At 40.9% G+C, this 16036-nt stretch overlaps 1 protein-coding gene across 1 annotated transcript in view; it reads left to right on the plus strand.

The window, feature by feature from the left end:
- Positions 1-16036, plus strand: part of Ccdc162p — a 252570-nt gene that overhangs the window by 104157 nt on the left and 132377 nt on the right. The window contains exons 17-19 of the mRNA XM_023722322.1: positions 5273-5502; positions 6558-6679; positions 8755-8983. Of these exons, the coding sequence (XP_023578090.1) occupies positions 5273-5502; positions 6558-6679; positions 8755-8983 (581 nt within the window). The remainder of the gene's footprint in view (positions 1-5272; positions 5503-6557; positions 6680-8754; positions 8984-16036) is intronic.

Genomic DNA, 16036 nt, shown 5'->3' on the forward strand with positions numbered 1-16036 from the left:
GTGCAGCGTTACAGGGTGACTTGAAAGCAATGAGGCAGCAGGTTACGAAATCACCAACCATGTCATTACTGGTTCCTATCTCAGTAATAAATGGAGCACTGCCTGTGTGCTGCTCTCCATTTGCATCTTTAGCGTGAATTATTTGCCCTTTTGATAGCTGGCAGTTGATAGGAGCTCATGCATCAAACAGTGAATGCTCTGAGGTACTGTTCCAGGCATTAAGGACATATAAGTAGGAGCTAATCTTATCTTTGGGGAATTTATAATCTACAAAAATTGATTCAATGTCTCAGTGGTAAACAAGTTAGAACTGAGGGGCAGTCAGAAGCCGGGGTACCCTGAAGGGAGAGATTCATCTTAGAGAGAGCTATCAGAGTGGAGAGAGTGCTAAGAAGTCTTCTGAGAAAAATAGGTATTTAATCTTGTTATTAAAACAGTAAGATACTGTGTGGCACAGAAAATAAAAGGTTCTTGAGCGGAAGAGACATCTTCCACAATGCCACAGAGAAGTCACCCTGGGAATGGCCAGTGAGAATCTAAGTGGACTGCTGCAGCTAGGACATAAGGGTATAAAAGAAAAGGATCTAAACATGTGTTTGGGGTTGAGAATATGAAAGGTACATGAATCAGGCTATTTCAGGGTTTATCCTCCATGCAAGGAAGAGCCATTGGTGAGCTTCTGTGGATAAGAAACATGACTGCAGCCCTATTTCTGGCTGTCTTGGTGTCAGAGTGCAGAATACAGTGGAACGGAGAGCCCCTGGGGAAAAGCAAGTGCAGCTGTCGGAAGAGACGGGGGAGCCTGTGTTGAGGATGTGCCAGTGAGGACAGGAGAGGGGAATGCACTGGAGACCACACTGAGGAGGAAAGGACAGGGTTGGCAAAGCAGAGCTGGATAGTGGAGTGAGAGAGTGAGGGTGGATTTTACAGCTCTTCCTCAGGGTCGAGAAGGAGGCCATTCACTGAAGCAGAATGCAGGAGGAAAGAAGATAATATTGATTCTAGAACACAAGGCATTTGAGGGGCGCTGATAAAAGCCTGGCAGAAATGCCTGTGGGGAGCCCTCGGTTTGTAGCTCTGGAGTAGGTGTGAGCTGAAGGATAAGGAGGAAATGGAACCACAGGAATGGTCAAAACAAGGGGGGAAAGCAAGGGGTGTCTGAAGGGGTCCCTGAAATGCTTACACATTAGCAGCAGGTCACAGGACTAAAAGGAGCAGCCAGACAGAGGAGACAGTACTGTGAAAGCCAGAGGAGTCTCACTGAGAAGAGTAGGTTGCTGGTGTGAAGCACAGTGAAATGTATGAGAGATGACTCCTGACAGCACAGTGGTGGGGACAGCACTAGGTGGCCAGCGGCAGCTGGGTGGCGTTCTTCTGGAGGCGCTGTGGGGGTGGAAATGATCGCAGTGCACTGTGATGTGGTTCAAAGATGAGGAAGTGGAGATGGTTTTCTTTGCATTATTTTTTGGGTAGAAGAGATGGTTTGCCATTTCTCTGGTCTATTACTCATGGAAATAACCTGATTTTTAAAAAAAAAAAACAGTTGCCTTGGCTTAGGCTTTGAAAAAAAAGTTCCTCTTTTTAAAATAACTGGTTTCTACCAGATTGTCTGCAACTTTGACCTGCCTATTATAATCTTACTTTAATCAAGTAAATAAATGAGAGATTTAGACTCAGTGCAATACTTGGAAAATCTGTATTAAATGTAAATAAGACAAAATCCTAAACTTGGAAATTTTATTTGGTCCAGGCATACGTTTTAAACAAGCCCTCTTTCTTGTACTCTCTGTCCCTTTAACACCCCTATGTCTTCTGTGAAGTCCCCAGACAGAACATAATAGCAGCCACATGTGGTGCACACCTGCAATCCCAGAACTCAGGAGGCTGAGGTAGGAGGCTGAGGAGGAGGATCACTTCAAGTTTGAGGTCAGTTTGGGCTACATAGTGAACTCAAGGCCAGCCTGAGCAGCACAGTGAGACCCTGTCTCAAAAAAAAAAAAAAAAAAAAAAAAAAAAAAAGAAAGAAAGAAAAGAAAAGAAAGAGAAAATGAAAGAAAAGTAAAAGGACCAAATGGCAAAACAATTTCTCCCTACTTTCATCTACATTTCATTCTAAGCTAAGCTTTCAGAACTGTTCACTCATTCCTTCTAGGGCAAACTAAACCATTTTAATTTGAAGCAGTTGTTGAAGGGTGGGGAGGTAGTTCAGCGGCATGAGCACCTGCCTGACAAGCACAAGGTCCTAAGTTCAATTCCTGGTACACCCCCCAAAAAAATGTTGAGAATATATCTCTATTCTAAGAATAAGTTCCCTATAAAAACAAAGCTATCTCTGCCAGAGGTAAAATATGACCTTCCAAGTCAGAAATTCTGTCAAAAGAGCCCATATTTAAGCGTTAAACCAGATTTCTATCTAAAATACAGGGACAGGCAGATAGCTCAGTAGAATAAGCGCTTGCCTGGCAAGCCCAAGGGCCTGAGTTCAATCCCTGGTTCTGAAAAAAAAAAAAAAAAAACTTAGAGCTGGGGAGATTGCTCAATGGAATAAGTGCTTGCCTAGTGAGCATAAGGTCCTGAGTTCAATTCCTGGTACCACCAAAAATAAATAAATAAATATATAAACAAATAAAATGCAATACAATTGATTTCCCCTGGAAGGAGTCCACAGCCAACTTTTCTCTGCTATTTCTGATTATTAAATATATTGGTATCTCTACTTAAGAATGGCTTAAAAAAAAAAAAGAATTGCTTGAACCTACTGGGTTCTGTTAAATCATTACAAGAACCACACTACATATGAAGATTTGTTAAATTAGAGCTGGTGTCAAGAGGAGTGGGTTGAATGACTCAGAGGAGCCAGGTATCTGCTGCGCCAGCTCCTGTGTGACGCCATATTGTCTGCTAATTCTCTCAGTGGCCACCAAAAGGCACACTGACAGGAGAATTTCAGCTGTCCTACATGGCACTAAGAGTATTTTCATGTATCCCTTTGAAAAGGGAAAAGTTCTCTGACAAGTTGTGCATAGCATTGATTTCCTGTTTTGCAGTTTCACTTGACCTAAACCACTATTTTTAAAAAAAATTTAAACCCCAGCAAAAGAAAAATGTTTGAGGTAAATATAATATAAACACAGTAATGTTTGAGATTATTCATTTTGCCTATTTTCCCATTTCTCCAATACTGTTTTGCCTACAAGTAGTGTGTGTGACATATTACTTTGCCTAAGAGCTGGCCCTTGACACACACACAGGTGACATATGACAGGCTGACAAGACTTCTTAGACAAATACCAGCCCAGAGTTTAGATGGGAATGGTCCAGTTAGCAAATAGATAATAAACAGAACCTACGAGGCAGAAAGATCACGCCCCGTGGCTGGAGGGGAGGAACTTCACATAAAGTCATACATGGGTCTGTCCAAGAACTTTTCAAGGTTGAACACCAAGCTTGAAAAGAAACCTGATCAATTTAAAAAGAGCCACATTGCCTTCTCAACAGCAAAGGTTACCAGATAAAATTTTGCAATATTGGGGACATATACCAAAAAGTGTGTTTGTTATGTATCTGAAATTCCAATTGGACTGGATGCCTTCTATTTTTGTTGGCTAAATCCAACAACTCGATCAACAATCATGACCATGCCTTTTAGCCCCTGCCTCTGGAACCTGGCATCACCAGATCGGGGCCATTTGCAGGCTCCCTGAAAACTTCTCCTGCCAAATAACCAAACAATTGGGCTCTTTATCCAAAAACAGGTCAAGGAAGAACAAATACTTACTGTACACTGGCTCCTGGTCTTGCTCCGGCCAGACAAAAGGACCCAAGTTGGTCCCTCGTGAATTAGGCAAGTAATTGTTTCTTTCTTAACTCACTGGTGGGGCTTCTAAATAATACCCTTTTCTTAAAAATTTTATTCTATGATTTTTTATTTTATTTTTTGGAAGAGTCTACCGGATGTTCAGGGTCTCACTACTAGATCGGACTCATAGGGATCCGCCTGTTTACAGCCTGGCAAGAGCTGGGATCACAGGCGTGCGCCACCACGCGCAGACTCAATGCTGTCTCAGCACGCCCCAGGGGCAGGGCCAGCACAGCACGCCTGGGAATTGATCCCAGGTTCCTGCGTCGTTGGCATGGAGGCGCTTTAATCCGCTGAGCTATTTGCCTGACCCTATGATACCCTTCTTGCCCCTTCTACCCATTTCTCCTTCATTCTGTTTACATTTTGCCATTTAATAATCAAATATTATTCTAGAGTGGGGCTCTAGTGAACGGAGCGAAGCAATGCAGGTCACCCTGCTTTCTTCATTGTCCCAGTGCTTGCTGCAGGCATGACAACCCCCCTCATGTGCTCATGCGCGTTTCTAGCCTGTGCTGGTCTTCCTTGGCCAGAGCCTTTGACCTCTCCCAGAGTGTACTTTTCATACTAAGCTTCATCTCATAAGATCCAGTGCTAAATAAAATGCTCAGGTTCTTCTTCTTCGAGCCTTAGTATTGGGTAGTCAGACACTGAACCTCTCTTAAAGCAATATGTGTGTCTTAGGGTGCTCTTCATTGTCCAATGTTCAACAGTCTCATGTGGAGAAAGAAAAACTTTCTCCTCCACCCTCTCAGATTCAGTGCTTGTGGGCAGAAAAGTAAATGGACAAAAGATAGCAGCAGTTACTGTGTATCTGTACGGAGGCCTTCACAGAGAAGAAGTGAAGGGGGCCAGGGAGATGGCTCAGTTGAATAAGTGCTTGCCTGGCAAGCACAAAATCCTGAGTTCAATCCTTGGTACCACAAAAAAAGAAAGGAAGGAAGGAAGGAAGGAAGGAAGGAAGGAAGGAAGGAAGGAAGGAAGGAAGGAAGGAAGACCCCTGGGCTTGTGTGCCGTTTTATTAAGAGCCAGAAATTGTGGAGAAGTAACTAGGCAAAGAGGAGGAGCTGGGCTTGGAGGAGTGGTAAACACGTACCTCTGAATGCGCTGCCTCATGGGAGTTTGTGATTATGGCATACTTGCATTTTAATGCCATTAAAATGCCCTTTTGTAGACAGTGAGAAAGAGAAGACAGAAGCTAAGGTAGAACTCAAGTCTGCCTCTGGCCCAAGTGGAGTGTGGGCCAGAGTGTGGGCCTTTCCCTCACCCTTTCTAACTGTCTGTGGGTTCACTAGCTGCACAATTAGTATTGGAGCTATACTGTGCATCCCAGGGCTCCTGTGTACCACAAGTTCAAGCTGCCTGTCCTGCCAAAGCCTAGAGGGGGCCTCTCCTTCCTTTGGGGCCCTACAGCTGCCTCTGATTACCAATCTCATTTCCAGCTTCTAGATTGTTACTTTGAAGCCTACCAGCACGCGTTGGACCCTGAGGAAAGGTTTGCCTTGGCACAAGCGATGACAGATATTATGCACCAGCGCCCCAAATTTGATCTAAGCCACCCTTATTTCATTAAGGCCTACCAAGAGGCATGCACCTGCCTGAGGCTTCACCTGCAGCTGGTGAGGAGCATCCTCAGCCATCATGTGAGTAGGATTTTAAATATGGCATATTCAGAACCAGGCACTGTGGTATGTGCCTGTAATCTGAGCACGGGGGCGGCTGAGGCAGGAGGATCATGTGAGTTCCAGGGCAGCCTAGGCTGCATAACAAGACCCTATCTCAAAAAGAAAAAAAGAAGAATGAATGAATAAATATTACATGTTCACATATATGAAAAACAAGGGCCAGACATGAACATGAACATTCCAGGTCCAGAGGCTGGATTTTCTTTATTATTATTATTATTATTTCATTTTGTATATTTGGTACAGGGTCTCACTATGCAGATCAGGCTTGTGGTGATCCTTCTGTTTTCAACCTCCCCAGTGCTGGGATTACAGGCGCCTAGACTCTGTCACCATCTCAGTGTGCCCCAGGGGCAGGACCAGGGATCAAACCCTGGTCCCTGTGCTTGCCAAATCAGGCACCTAATCCACTGAGCTATCTTGCTGGCCTGAAGCTGGGTTCTCTAGGGGACATGTACTACATGGTTATTTGTAAGCTCATTTGCATTGCTGAATTCCAAGCAATAACTTTGGTCTTAAAGGGAGATATCTGGTCCTAATGATAGTTAGTGATCCCCCTGAAACTTTCCTCTTCAGTTTTCATTAGATCATAAAGTTTGTCAGTAGTGAAAGAAGAACTAATAATACATCTTTTTAAGACACTGGGGTATAATTTTTTTTTTCCTTTTTTAATGTGTCACTGAAAGAAATGATCACATTCTGTGCCTTCCAGGGAAAAGCTAAGCAGAAAGCACGCAGGACATAAAGAATGTTGCAACCAGGTTGGAACTTTGTCCATGCAGTGAATTATTTGACAGACAGAAATTAGTTGTCTTTGCTTCCTTTGGCTGACTCTTGGTTCAGACTTCTCAGACCGGCATGTCTCATTGCAAATGAATCTGGAAAACAAGATCTGGATGAAAATTAGCCAAATGATAGTTTCAAAGGGATGATAGCCTTCTCACATGCAATCCCACTTCTGCCTATGAGAAAATTGAACTCTTCTCATTTTAATGCTTATGTTACACTTTCAGATAGAGAGTCAGACAGAATATGTCCAGAGGCTTCATTGGGAAGATCATCTAGGTGACTGGGATACGTTCGGACTACCTCTCGACATTTCTTGTAAGCAACCTGATTCTGTCAGTAACGTCTGGTAAGTTGGTGTTGCCCTTAAGCATTTTACAATTAATCTTCTAGATTAATGAAGAGTGTGGTGTGGAATGTAAACGCTATTCCATAAAGCACCTTGCAAGTGTTTGGGCAGATAAGAGGTATGTGTATAAAGCCTCAGAAGTGGACATGGTGGCACATACCTATAATCACAGCACTTGGGAGGCTGAGATAATCCTGGGCTACCTAGGGAGTTTAAGGCCAGCCTGAGTGACAAACTAGGCCCCTAGTTCCTGTCTAAAAGGAAAGAAAGGAAGCTAAAAGTCACAACAGAAGCATTCCCTTGAATATTGAATCTGTTTGCTTTGTATGTAAAAGGAATAGGTGCTAGAATTTAAACTTCTGTCATTGGGTGCAGAATTGTCACTTTCTTGAAAGGTTCTGGAGAAAAAAAAGTAGTTCTTGCTGCACACCACCCACATCTGAAATTTAGATGTGCTTACACATTTCTCAGAAGAGAATTCTCTCTAACACATGTCATTACAGAGGTTTCTGCTCACTTGTCTTGTGACCTCATGCCTCTAAAGAGCAGAGTTTAAGTTCCTGAGGCCTCTCTGATTGGGTATACAAAACGATGACTCTCCCGTCAGGCTTTGAGCGGGAAGCAGGTGACAAGCCCCAGGTGGATCTGTGCAGCCTGAGGCAAACAAAATTTCTCTGTTGCCTTTGAATGGATGGAGAACTTTCCAGCTCCTTTCAGTATCCAACAAGTGCTCATTGAGGAGCTGCGTGTACCAGGCAGTGTGCTAGAAGCTGGGAATACAGATGGGAACAAGACACGCCCCCTCAGCCTTGACATGCGCAGTGCAGTAGCAAAGGCAGCCCTCGTCTGAGAGACGGCCCTGCGTTATGGCACAATGTCAGGGACAGGCAGTGTGCTGTGGAAGTTAATCGTTAAGATTCTAGCCTTGTTTCCTGAGAAAGCACTCTGCATTTTTTCCCACAGACCTTTCTCAGGACCGATCTTCGTCACTGTAATGAGCTTGAGATAGCAGCTGTGTGCGTGCAGCTTGCTACAGGAAGAATCTGCTGTTCAGGAAATGATGTTTGGCTGAACAAGCAAAGGCTGTATAGATACTAACGCTTGTCAGAATAGTCTTAAAAGCAAATATTATTTGCTTGATGAGATCCATTTCCAGACTTTGTGCTATATTTTTAAAGATCTAGCACTAAGAATTCCATTTGCATAAGTTAAAGGAAATATTTCCTGTCTTCAGTTCTCCCTAGGTATTGGGAGACCCTTGACGTGTGCTGTATTCTTTATTTCCAAAGGAATAACCCACACTGGACATTCAAAATTGTTTCTGGTCTCATTTATTTCTAAAGTATAACATCTTTACAGCAAATATAAATGATGCCAGGAACTGCATACAGATTTTAAAACGTGCCTTTGTCCATTAATACGTTGGGGGGAAAGGATAAAACTTCAAGTGAAAAACAGAAGCTAACAATGATGTAAAGTATTTTTTAGTTACCCGTTTTTGTTGTTCATTAATTTGTTCTCAGATATATGACTAGATTTTGTTTTGCTTTGTTTTTTTCCAGAAAAGGGGATTGAACTCAGGTCCTTGCACTTGCCAAGGAAGCACTTATTCTACTGAGCCATCTCCCCGGCCCCTTGACTAGATATTGTGTACTGAGATTTGACATTTTTGCTGTGCATAGTCTTCTTTCTCTCGGGCTTTTAGAATACATACCTACTTCTTTTGATTTTGAAGAATTCACATTAAAGCAAAGAGGATGTCGTGAGACCCAGGAGACTCCCCGAACGATTACTGTAGTCTCTCTGAGGGCTGGGTTCTCTATAACACTCTGAACTTATGGGAGCTGCATTATTGGTCTTTATTTTATTTTATTTTATTTTATTTTATTTTATTTTATTATTTTATTTTTGGTGGAACTGAGGATTGAACTCAGACCCTTGCGCTTGCCAGGGAAGCGCTTCTTCCACTGAGCCATCTCCCTGGCCCCTACTGGTCTTTAAAACTATAAAATTCAGCTATGTTGAGAAAGTTACTGGTTGTGTAAAACTGTCATTCATGTTTCCTCTTCTTCAAGCCCGGCTCTGAGAGGCCTTCATCTGCTGGACTTCCACCCTTCCCTCGGCCTGGTGGGGCTCATCCCCAGGGCCCTCGAGCACCTACAAAGAGAGGCCCGCCACGCCCACCGGCCCAGGTCCCCCTGGGGCCTCGCCCTGCTGGAGCGGCGCGTCCTGCAGCTGGCCCTGGACCTGTGGCTCTCGCCGACCAAGCCCGAGGCCTGGTACAGCGCGCGGCTCCAGAGAGATGTGGGTTCTTTGTCTAGAGGACAGTTTGGTTCTTGGCAAAGAGAACGTTTCCTTCCAGATGTTACTATTTAGCCTTATTTCTCTGTTTGGCTTTGTTCCTCACTGTTGGCCAGGGATAGAGAACAGTCATGGGCCTTGCCAACATTTGTATATAATTTTTTTGGTCGAGTTTGCTAGTATATAAGAATGCTGCTAAAGCTGAAAATTGAAGGGATTATATAAGTATGTGAAAACTTTTCTGGTTTATTTACAGTTCCACAACAATATACAGTTTAAATTAAAACTTACATATTTTCTTCTCACTAAGACTCTTCTTAAAATCTGTTTGAGTCAAATTCAGATTCAGGAGAGAAAATAGAAGGCAACAACCCAGACTCACATCCAGCACTGCCACGAGCTTGCTGTGTGCCTTGCAGCAAGTCTGATGGCCCCTCTGAGCCTCACTTTCCTTTTCTGTAAAACAGGATTTATATATCGGGGTAGAAGTCAGTGAGGATGAGTTTGATGATCTCAAACACCCCTTCCTCTGGTGTCTGATGGTTCAAACTGTGGCCTAATGATTTCTAGAGTTTTCTACTTGGGTTTTAATGCTTTTCTTAATTAAGGCTATCAAGACTGAGTACGATTTGCAATTCCACTTTACTCTGTAGATATTTGCTGCACAGCAGAGGAACTTTCAAAGACCTGGCTGCCAAAGTGATCTGTGGGTCTGCCATGCCTCCTAGCACTTCCTGATCAAACTAACATTCCATTTTATTTTGCATTAATTTTAAGTTGATGAAAATCAAAATTAGAGAATTTTAGCAAAAGAAGTATAACTAACCACTCACATGCATCCATTATCATTTTTCTGAATTCAGATATTCTTCACATGACTATTTTACATAGACATGTGCTTTGTACACTGACATCTATTTTTCTCAGCTAATATATATATATTTTTTATTAATTTATTTTTTTCAGAGGAGTTGTTCATTTATTTAATGTATTTGGTACAGAGTCTTACTGCGTAGCTTGGACTTCTAGTGATCTTCCTTTTTCAGCCTCCCCAGTGCTGGGATTACAGGCCTGTGCCATCACCCCAGTCTCAGTGGCAGGCTTAGCGTGCCTGTAGGCGGGGCTGGCATGGCATTTGTGATTGAACCCTGAGCCCTGCACTTGCCTAAGCAGGCACTTAGTCCACTGAGCTATCTCGCCGGCTCAATATTATGTATGTTTCATATTACTAATTAATCTTTAGTTTAGCTTCATAACCACACCATTCTCTGATGTGATGAATCATCCTCCTTTAACTGTGTCCCTCCTGCTGGGCATTCAAGGAGTTTTGTTGTCCCTTATTAAAGCTGCTAAAAGGTACATTTTTATGCTTACAGATTTTTCCATATTTTGAATTGATGCCTTTCAATAGAATCTTGGAAGAAGAATTGGTGAAATGAATTTAAATTTTTGGATACATATTGTTGGATTACTTTCCAAGATAGTGATGCCAACTCATAATGCTGCCAGTAACATTTAAGACACTCAGGTCTACTACAGTGTATAGTACAGTATTAGACGAAAGCCTATAATGCGCTGATGTACACATATATGTGAAAGCTCCTAATTTACCTTTCCTTTCAGCTTACTCAGATTATTCTTTCAAATGTTTTGTTATGAGCTGTAATTTCTGAGAATTTTCTGTTTTTTTATTTTGCTAATATAAGTTTAAATCCTAATGTCATTCTTACTTATTTACATGAGCTTTACTTGCATAAAAATTTTAGTTTTTTTCCTCCAACATACTGTCTGCAAATATTTTTCCATTTTTCTATTTTTTAACAGAAAATTATTTTAATATAATCAAATCTTTTGAGCATTTCCTTTGTGATTTCTTCTATCCTTCTAAAAGCAGAAAAAAATCTTTCTCCAGATGTTTTATATTCTGTTATTTTTATTGTCTTATTTTATTCTAATTTTAAGGATTTATTTTTATTTTTAAAATATGTAACTCCTGGCCAAGTGTGGTGACACATGCTTGTAATACCTACACTTGGGAAGTGGAGGCAAGAGGATCCCCATGAGTTTGAGGCCAGCCTGGGCTACACAGTCATTCAAGGCCCCCCTGAACTACACAGCAAGACCCTACCTCAAAAAATAAAATAAAATATAGCTTTTTATTATCTCATGGGGGCAAGTGTGTGTATGGTGTATTAGTAATGAATTAAAATTGAATTTTTTTCCAAATTATCAGAAATCCATGTGTGTGTGTGTGTGTGTGTGTGTGTGTGTGTGTGTTTCAGACAAGGTCTCACTATGCAGTGTAGGCTGGCCTTGAGTTCAGTTTGTAGCTGATCTCGAGCTCACAATAATCCTCCTGCCTCAGCCTCCTAACTGCTGTGATTACAGGCATGTGCCACTATGCCCAGCTTCAGGGATCCTTTTTATATTGTTTTATTATGCTATAATTTAAAAACCTGTTTGAAATTCTTTTATGAATTATAGTGAATATCTGTAATTCATTCCATTTATTCTCCTACTGATGCCAATTTTTATTATTATTTTCTAAATATGTTCAAATTTGGATCTAGAAATACGAAATGCTCAGATTAATATTCTGCATTAACTTAGAAAATAGAGGTAGTATTGCTTTCAGAAGACATGCAAACATTTAATAGAACTCTGGTTGGTATCAAGGTAGAAAACTGTAAGAGCCTAGAACTGCATCCTCGGATAGCCCAGTCTTTTGGTACAAGAGGGGGTAGACAGGAAGCTAATGAACCTGGGGGCCCAAATCAGAAGGGACAGAAAGAGGGTCTACAGGCTGGGTCCTTCTTAGGAATGGTATGAGAGGACAGGCAAGATGGGGCAGCAGTGCCCACAGACGTCATGTGGTCCCTTGCAGGTCATCTTGCAGAGGGAATACTGTGCAGGCAGCTGGGTGCCTCATAAGCCCACTACACATTAAAAACTAAGTTTGGTTTTGTGACCCTTTAATACTATGTGACCATCAGAAAGATTCAGGTCTGAGGAGATAACTAAGCAGCATAAGTGCCTGCCTGGCAATCACAAGGTCCTGAGTTTGATCCCTGGAACCAAATAACAGGTTCAGTACTGCTTCACATGCCTCACTAGTGAAGGAGAATATGGTATCATTGATGCCTACTTTGCAGGGATCTGGAAAAAATAAAAATGAGTAGGCATATGTAAAAATACTTTGAAATTTTGAAACTTCAATTAGAAGAGTTTATCAAAATTATTATTGACCAATGAAATATTGCCTTACATCAGGGGCTTCTATTTAGGTTACTTTGCCATATCTATTCTCTGGACTCAAAATATTTACAATTATAACAGTAAATATTTTGCATATGTTCTATCAACCCTCTCCACCACCACCCCACTCCCCACCCCGTTTTTCATTTTTGATACCAGGAAACAAACTCGGGATACTGTGCTTGCTAGGCAGGCATTGTGCTGTTGGGCCACCGGATACTGTTGGTATCCGGTGCACACCGTTATTGTCTTCACCCTTATTCTAGAGATGAGGAAACTGAGGAGCAGAAACATTGAGTCAGTTTCTCAAAATTCCACTTTATGTCATTGCTAGGACTTGAGCTCAGGAAATTTAGATCCAGAGGTGACAACAATGATAGCATTTGAAAAAAAATATGTAAAGTTTCTCTTTCATTGTTTTTAAAAATATTTTGTATTTGCATATGACATGATACTTTACTTGGAAGATACACAAATTCAGTAGCATAGCAGGAAAGAAAGTCAGTACCCAAAAGTCAGTCGCATTCCTCTACACAGATAACAAACACACTGAGAGGGAAATTACAGAAACAATACCTTTTACAATAGCACCACGGAAAATGAAATACCTTGGAATTCATCTAACTAAAGAAGTCAAAGATCTTTTCAAGGAAAATTACAGTACTCTGAAAAAAACAGATCATAGAGGATTTCAGAAATGGAAAGATATTCCATGTTTCTGGATAGGAAGAACCAACATTGTGAAGATGGCCATACTCCCAAAATTGCTGTACAAATTTAATGCAATCCCTATCCCTATAAAACTACCATCAACATACCTCCCAGATCTAGAGAAATCATTCCTAAAATGTATTTGGAACCAGAAAAGACCTAGGGGCCGGGGAAATAGCTTAGTAGAATAAATGCTTGCCTGGCAAGCACAAGGGCCTGAGTTCAATCCCCAGTTCCACAAAAAAAAAAAAAAAAAAAAAAAAGACCTAGAATAGCAAAGACAATCCTGGCCAACAAAGACAAGGCAGGAGGTATTGCAATTCCTGACTTGAAATTATACTGCAAAGCTACCATCATAAAACCAGCATGGTACTGGTAACAAAATAGACCTGAGGATCAATGGAATAGATTAGAAGATGCAGAGACCTCTATGAACACACTCAGCCACCTGATCTTTGACAAAGGGGCCAAACATGCTTATTGGAAGAAAGATAGCCTATTTTAACAAATGGTGCTGGAAAAACTGGCTCTCTACATGCCAAAAACTAAAACTTGACTCAGGTCCATTACCATGCACTAAGCTAAAGTCAAAATGGATTAAAGATCTAAACATTAAAACACAAACACTAAATCTCCTAGAAGAGAAAGTAGGAGGAACTCTTGAAGACATAGGGGTAGGCAAAGAGTTCCTGAACAAAAATCAAATTGCATGGGTAATACTTGAAAGAATTAACAACTGGGACCACCTCTTACTGAGAAGTTTTTGTATGTCAAAAGAAATTACCAACAAAGTGAAAAAACAACCCATAAATTTTGTAAAAATCTTAACTCATAAGCACTCAGACAAAGGTCTGCTCTGTAGAATTCATAAAGAACTAAAAAACATTAAGGCCCCTAAATTTAAAGACCCAATCCAGAAATGGGCATCCAAGATGAACACACACTTCTCAGAGGATGAAAATAAAGAAGTGAATAAATATATGACAAAATGCTTCACATCACTAGCCATCTGTGAAATGCAAATTAAAACAACACTGAGATATCATTTCACTCCAGAAAGAATGGCTATCATAAAGAAATCAACCACCAACAAATATTCGAGAGGCTGTGGGGAAACGGGAGCATTTCTCCACTGCTGGTGGGAATGTAGACTGATACAACCATTATGGAAATCAGTGTGAAGATTCCTTAAACAACTAGGACTGGAAATCCCAGTCAAGTCAGCTATCCCCCTACTGGGAATTTTCCTGGAGGGCCTGAAAACGTCATATCATAGTGATATATGTGTATCTTTGTTTATCACAGCACAATTTGTGTTAGCCAAATCTTAGAAATAACCAAGATGCCCATCACATGAGGAATGGTTGAAAAAGATGTGGTATTTTTATACAATGGAGTATTACTCAGCTATAAAGAATGATAAACTTGAAGCATTTATATTTAAGTCAATGCGATTTGAAGATATACTCATAAGTGAAATAAACCAGACCCACATGTGTAAATATCATATAGTCTCCCTATGTAAGAACTCAAAAGAAGAAATACAAATAGAAAAGTATAACACAATTAAAAGGAAAACAAGAACTTGAGGCTTGGACAATGAGGAGAGGACAAGGAGAAAAGTGGGGAAACATGACAGGGGCAAAGCCATACATTTATACGCACAAGATGGGTAAGGCAATGATCCTGAGAAACAGCAAGTTCTTTTTTTTTTTTTTTTCCAGCTAACACAGAAGAGATGATTTATTGTACACACTTTACACTCAGCCAAAAGTGAGAACAGAAGTAGTCCAGAATGCCACAAGTCTGGGGTAAAAAAACCAGGAGACTGCTTAGTTTGAACCAGGTGGATCATCTCTCTTTGAGGTGGTCTTGGTGATCAGATGGCAATGAAGTTCTAACCCATTGAGACATTCTAGACAGCATGCCATCCAAAACTTGCACCAGCGTTGTCAGCCTCCACCATTCTTTATTTCTGCTTTTTTGACCTCCATGGGTGTAAGAGCTATTTTACTTGGACCCCTGTCTCATCTTTCTTCTTTTATGCTTCAGCCTGCGCATTTGCTTCTTCCTCCACTTGGCTCTCATGGCACAGAGGTACCTAAGAAGATGGTGTTAAAGTTGAGAGAGAAAGTTTTTGAAACTAGCAGTTAATTGGTAGGATTCTCACCCTGACTAACTATATATGCTGATAACTGTAAACTAAGCAACTGCGCTGAAGGTAGCAATGTGTAATACCAGGGTCATGCTTGGACTGTCTATCATTCTGGTCTTCTAAATTCTGATCTTCTTGTCATGACAAACCAATTATTACCATATTGTCTCTCAAGTAATTTTTTTTTTTAAAAAAAGGGTAATAAATGAAAAAAAGACACAAAAAAAGTCACAGGACTGTCCTGCTACAATGCTGTATATGGTTAGATTTCTAAATTTCTGTGTAAAAATATGTAATTGTTTATTCATATTCTTTAAATATTTTTCATTTTAAAATTTTTTTCTATATATTCTGTAGGGACTTAAAGTTTAACATATCAATACTTGATGGAAAATACCTGTTCCATTTTATGCCTAAGATGTTTGATATTCAGACAGATAGGGAGGTTAAACCCAACTGCATATGTTGTAGAGTAATAATAAACTTCTCTTCTGGAGGGCTACCTACCTAAGTTTGCAGACCAAAAATTAGAGATAAAAGGACTGCAAGGACAGCAAACATTTTGACCCTAGCCTTTCAAAGTCAGTGAAGACTCAGGACATAGGAAAACCTATTCTCTGACATCATATAACTCAGTTGTGTCCCAAATTTTCTGATCAAGGAGATTATGGGGCCACAGAGCAACGTGATCAATGATGTAGAGTGTGCCTAAGGAGAGTCACATAGAGAGAAAATATTCTCTCAGGCTTTCACAGAGAACAAATTGGTTAAACAATGGCCGTGACTCATCCACATGGCTGACACTGACAAAGGATCTGCAAACTGTGGTACAGGGTTACAGGATAAATCCTGAGGGGACTTGACTGACCTTATCAGATATGAAAGTTACATTTCTTGTTATATAGGCCTTGCTTCATCTTGGTCTTAACCATCCA

This window comes from Octodon degus, unplaced genomic scaffold (assembly GCF_000260255.1).
Source record: "Octodon degus isolate 3935 unplaced genomic scaffold, OctDeg1.0 scaffold00090, whole genome shotgun sequence".
Taxonomy (NCBI): domain Eukaryota; kingdom Metazoa; phylum Chordata; class Mammalia; order Rodentia; family Octodontidae; genus Octodon; species Octodon degus.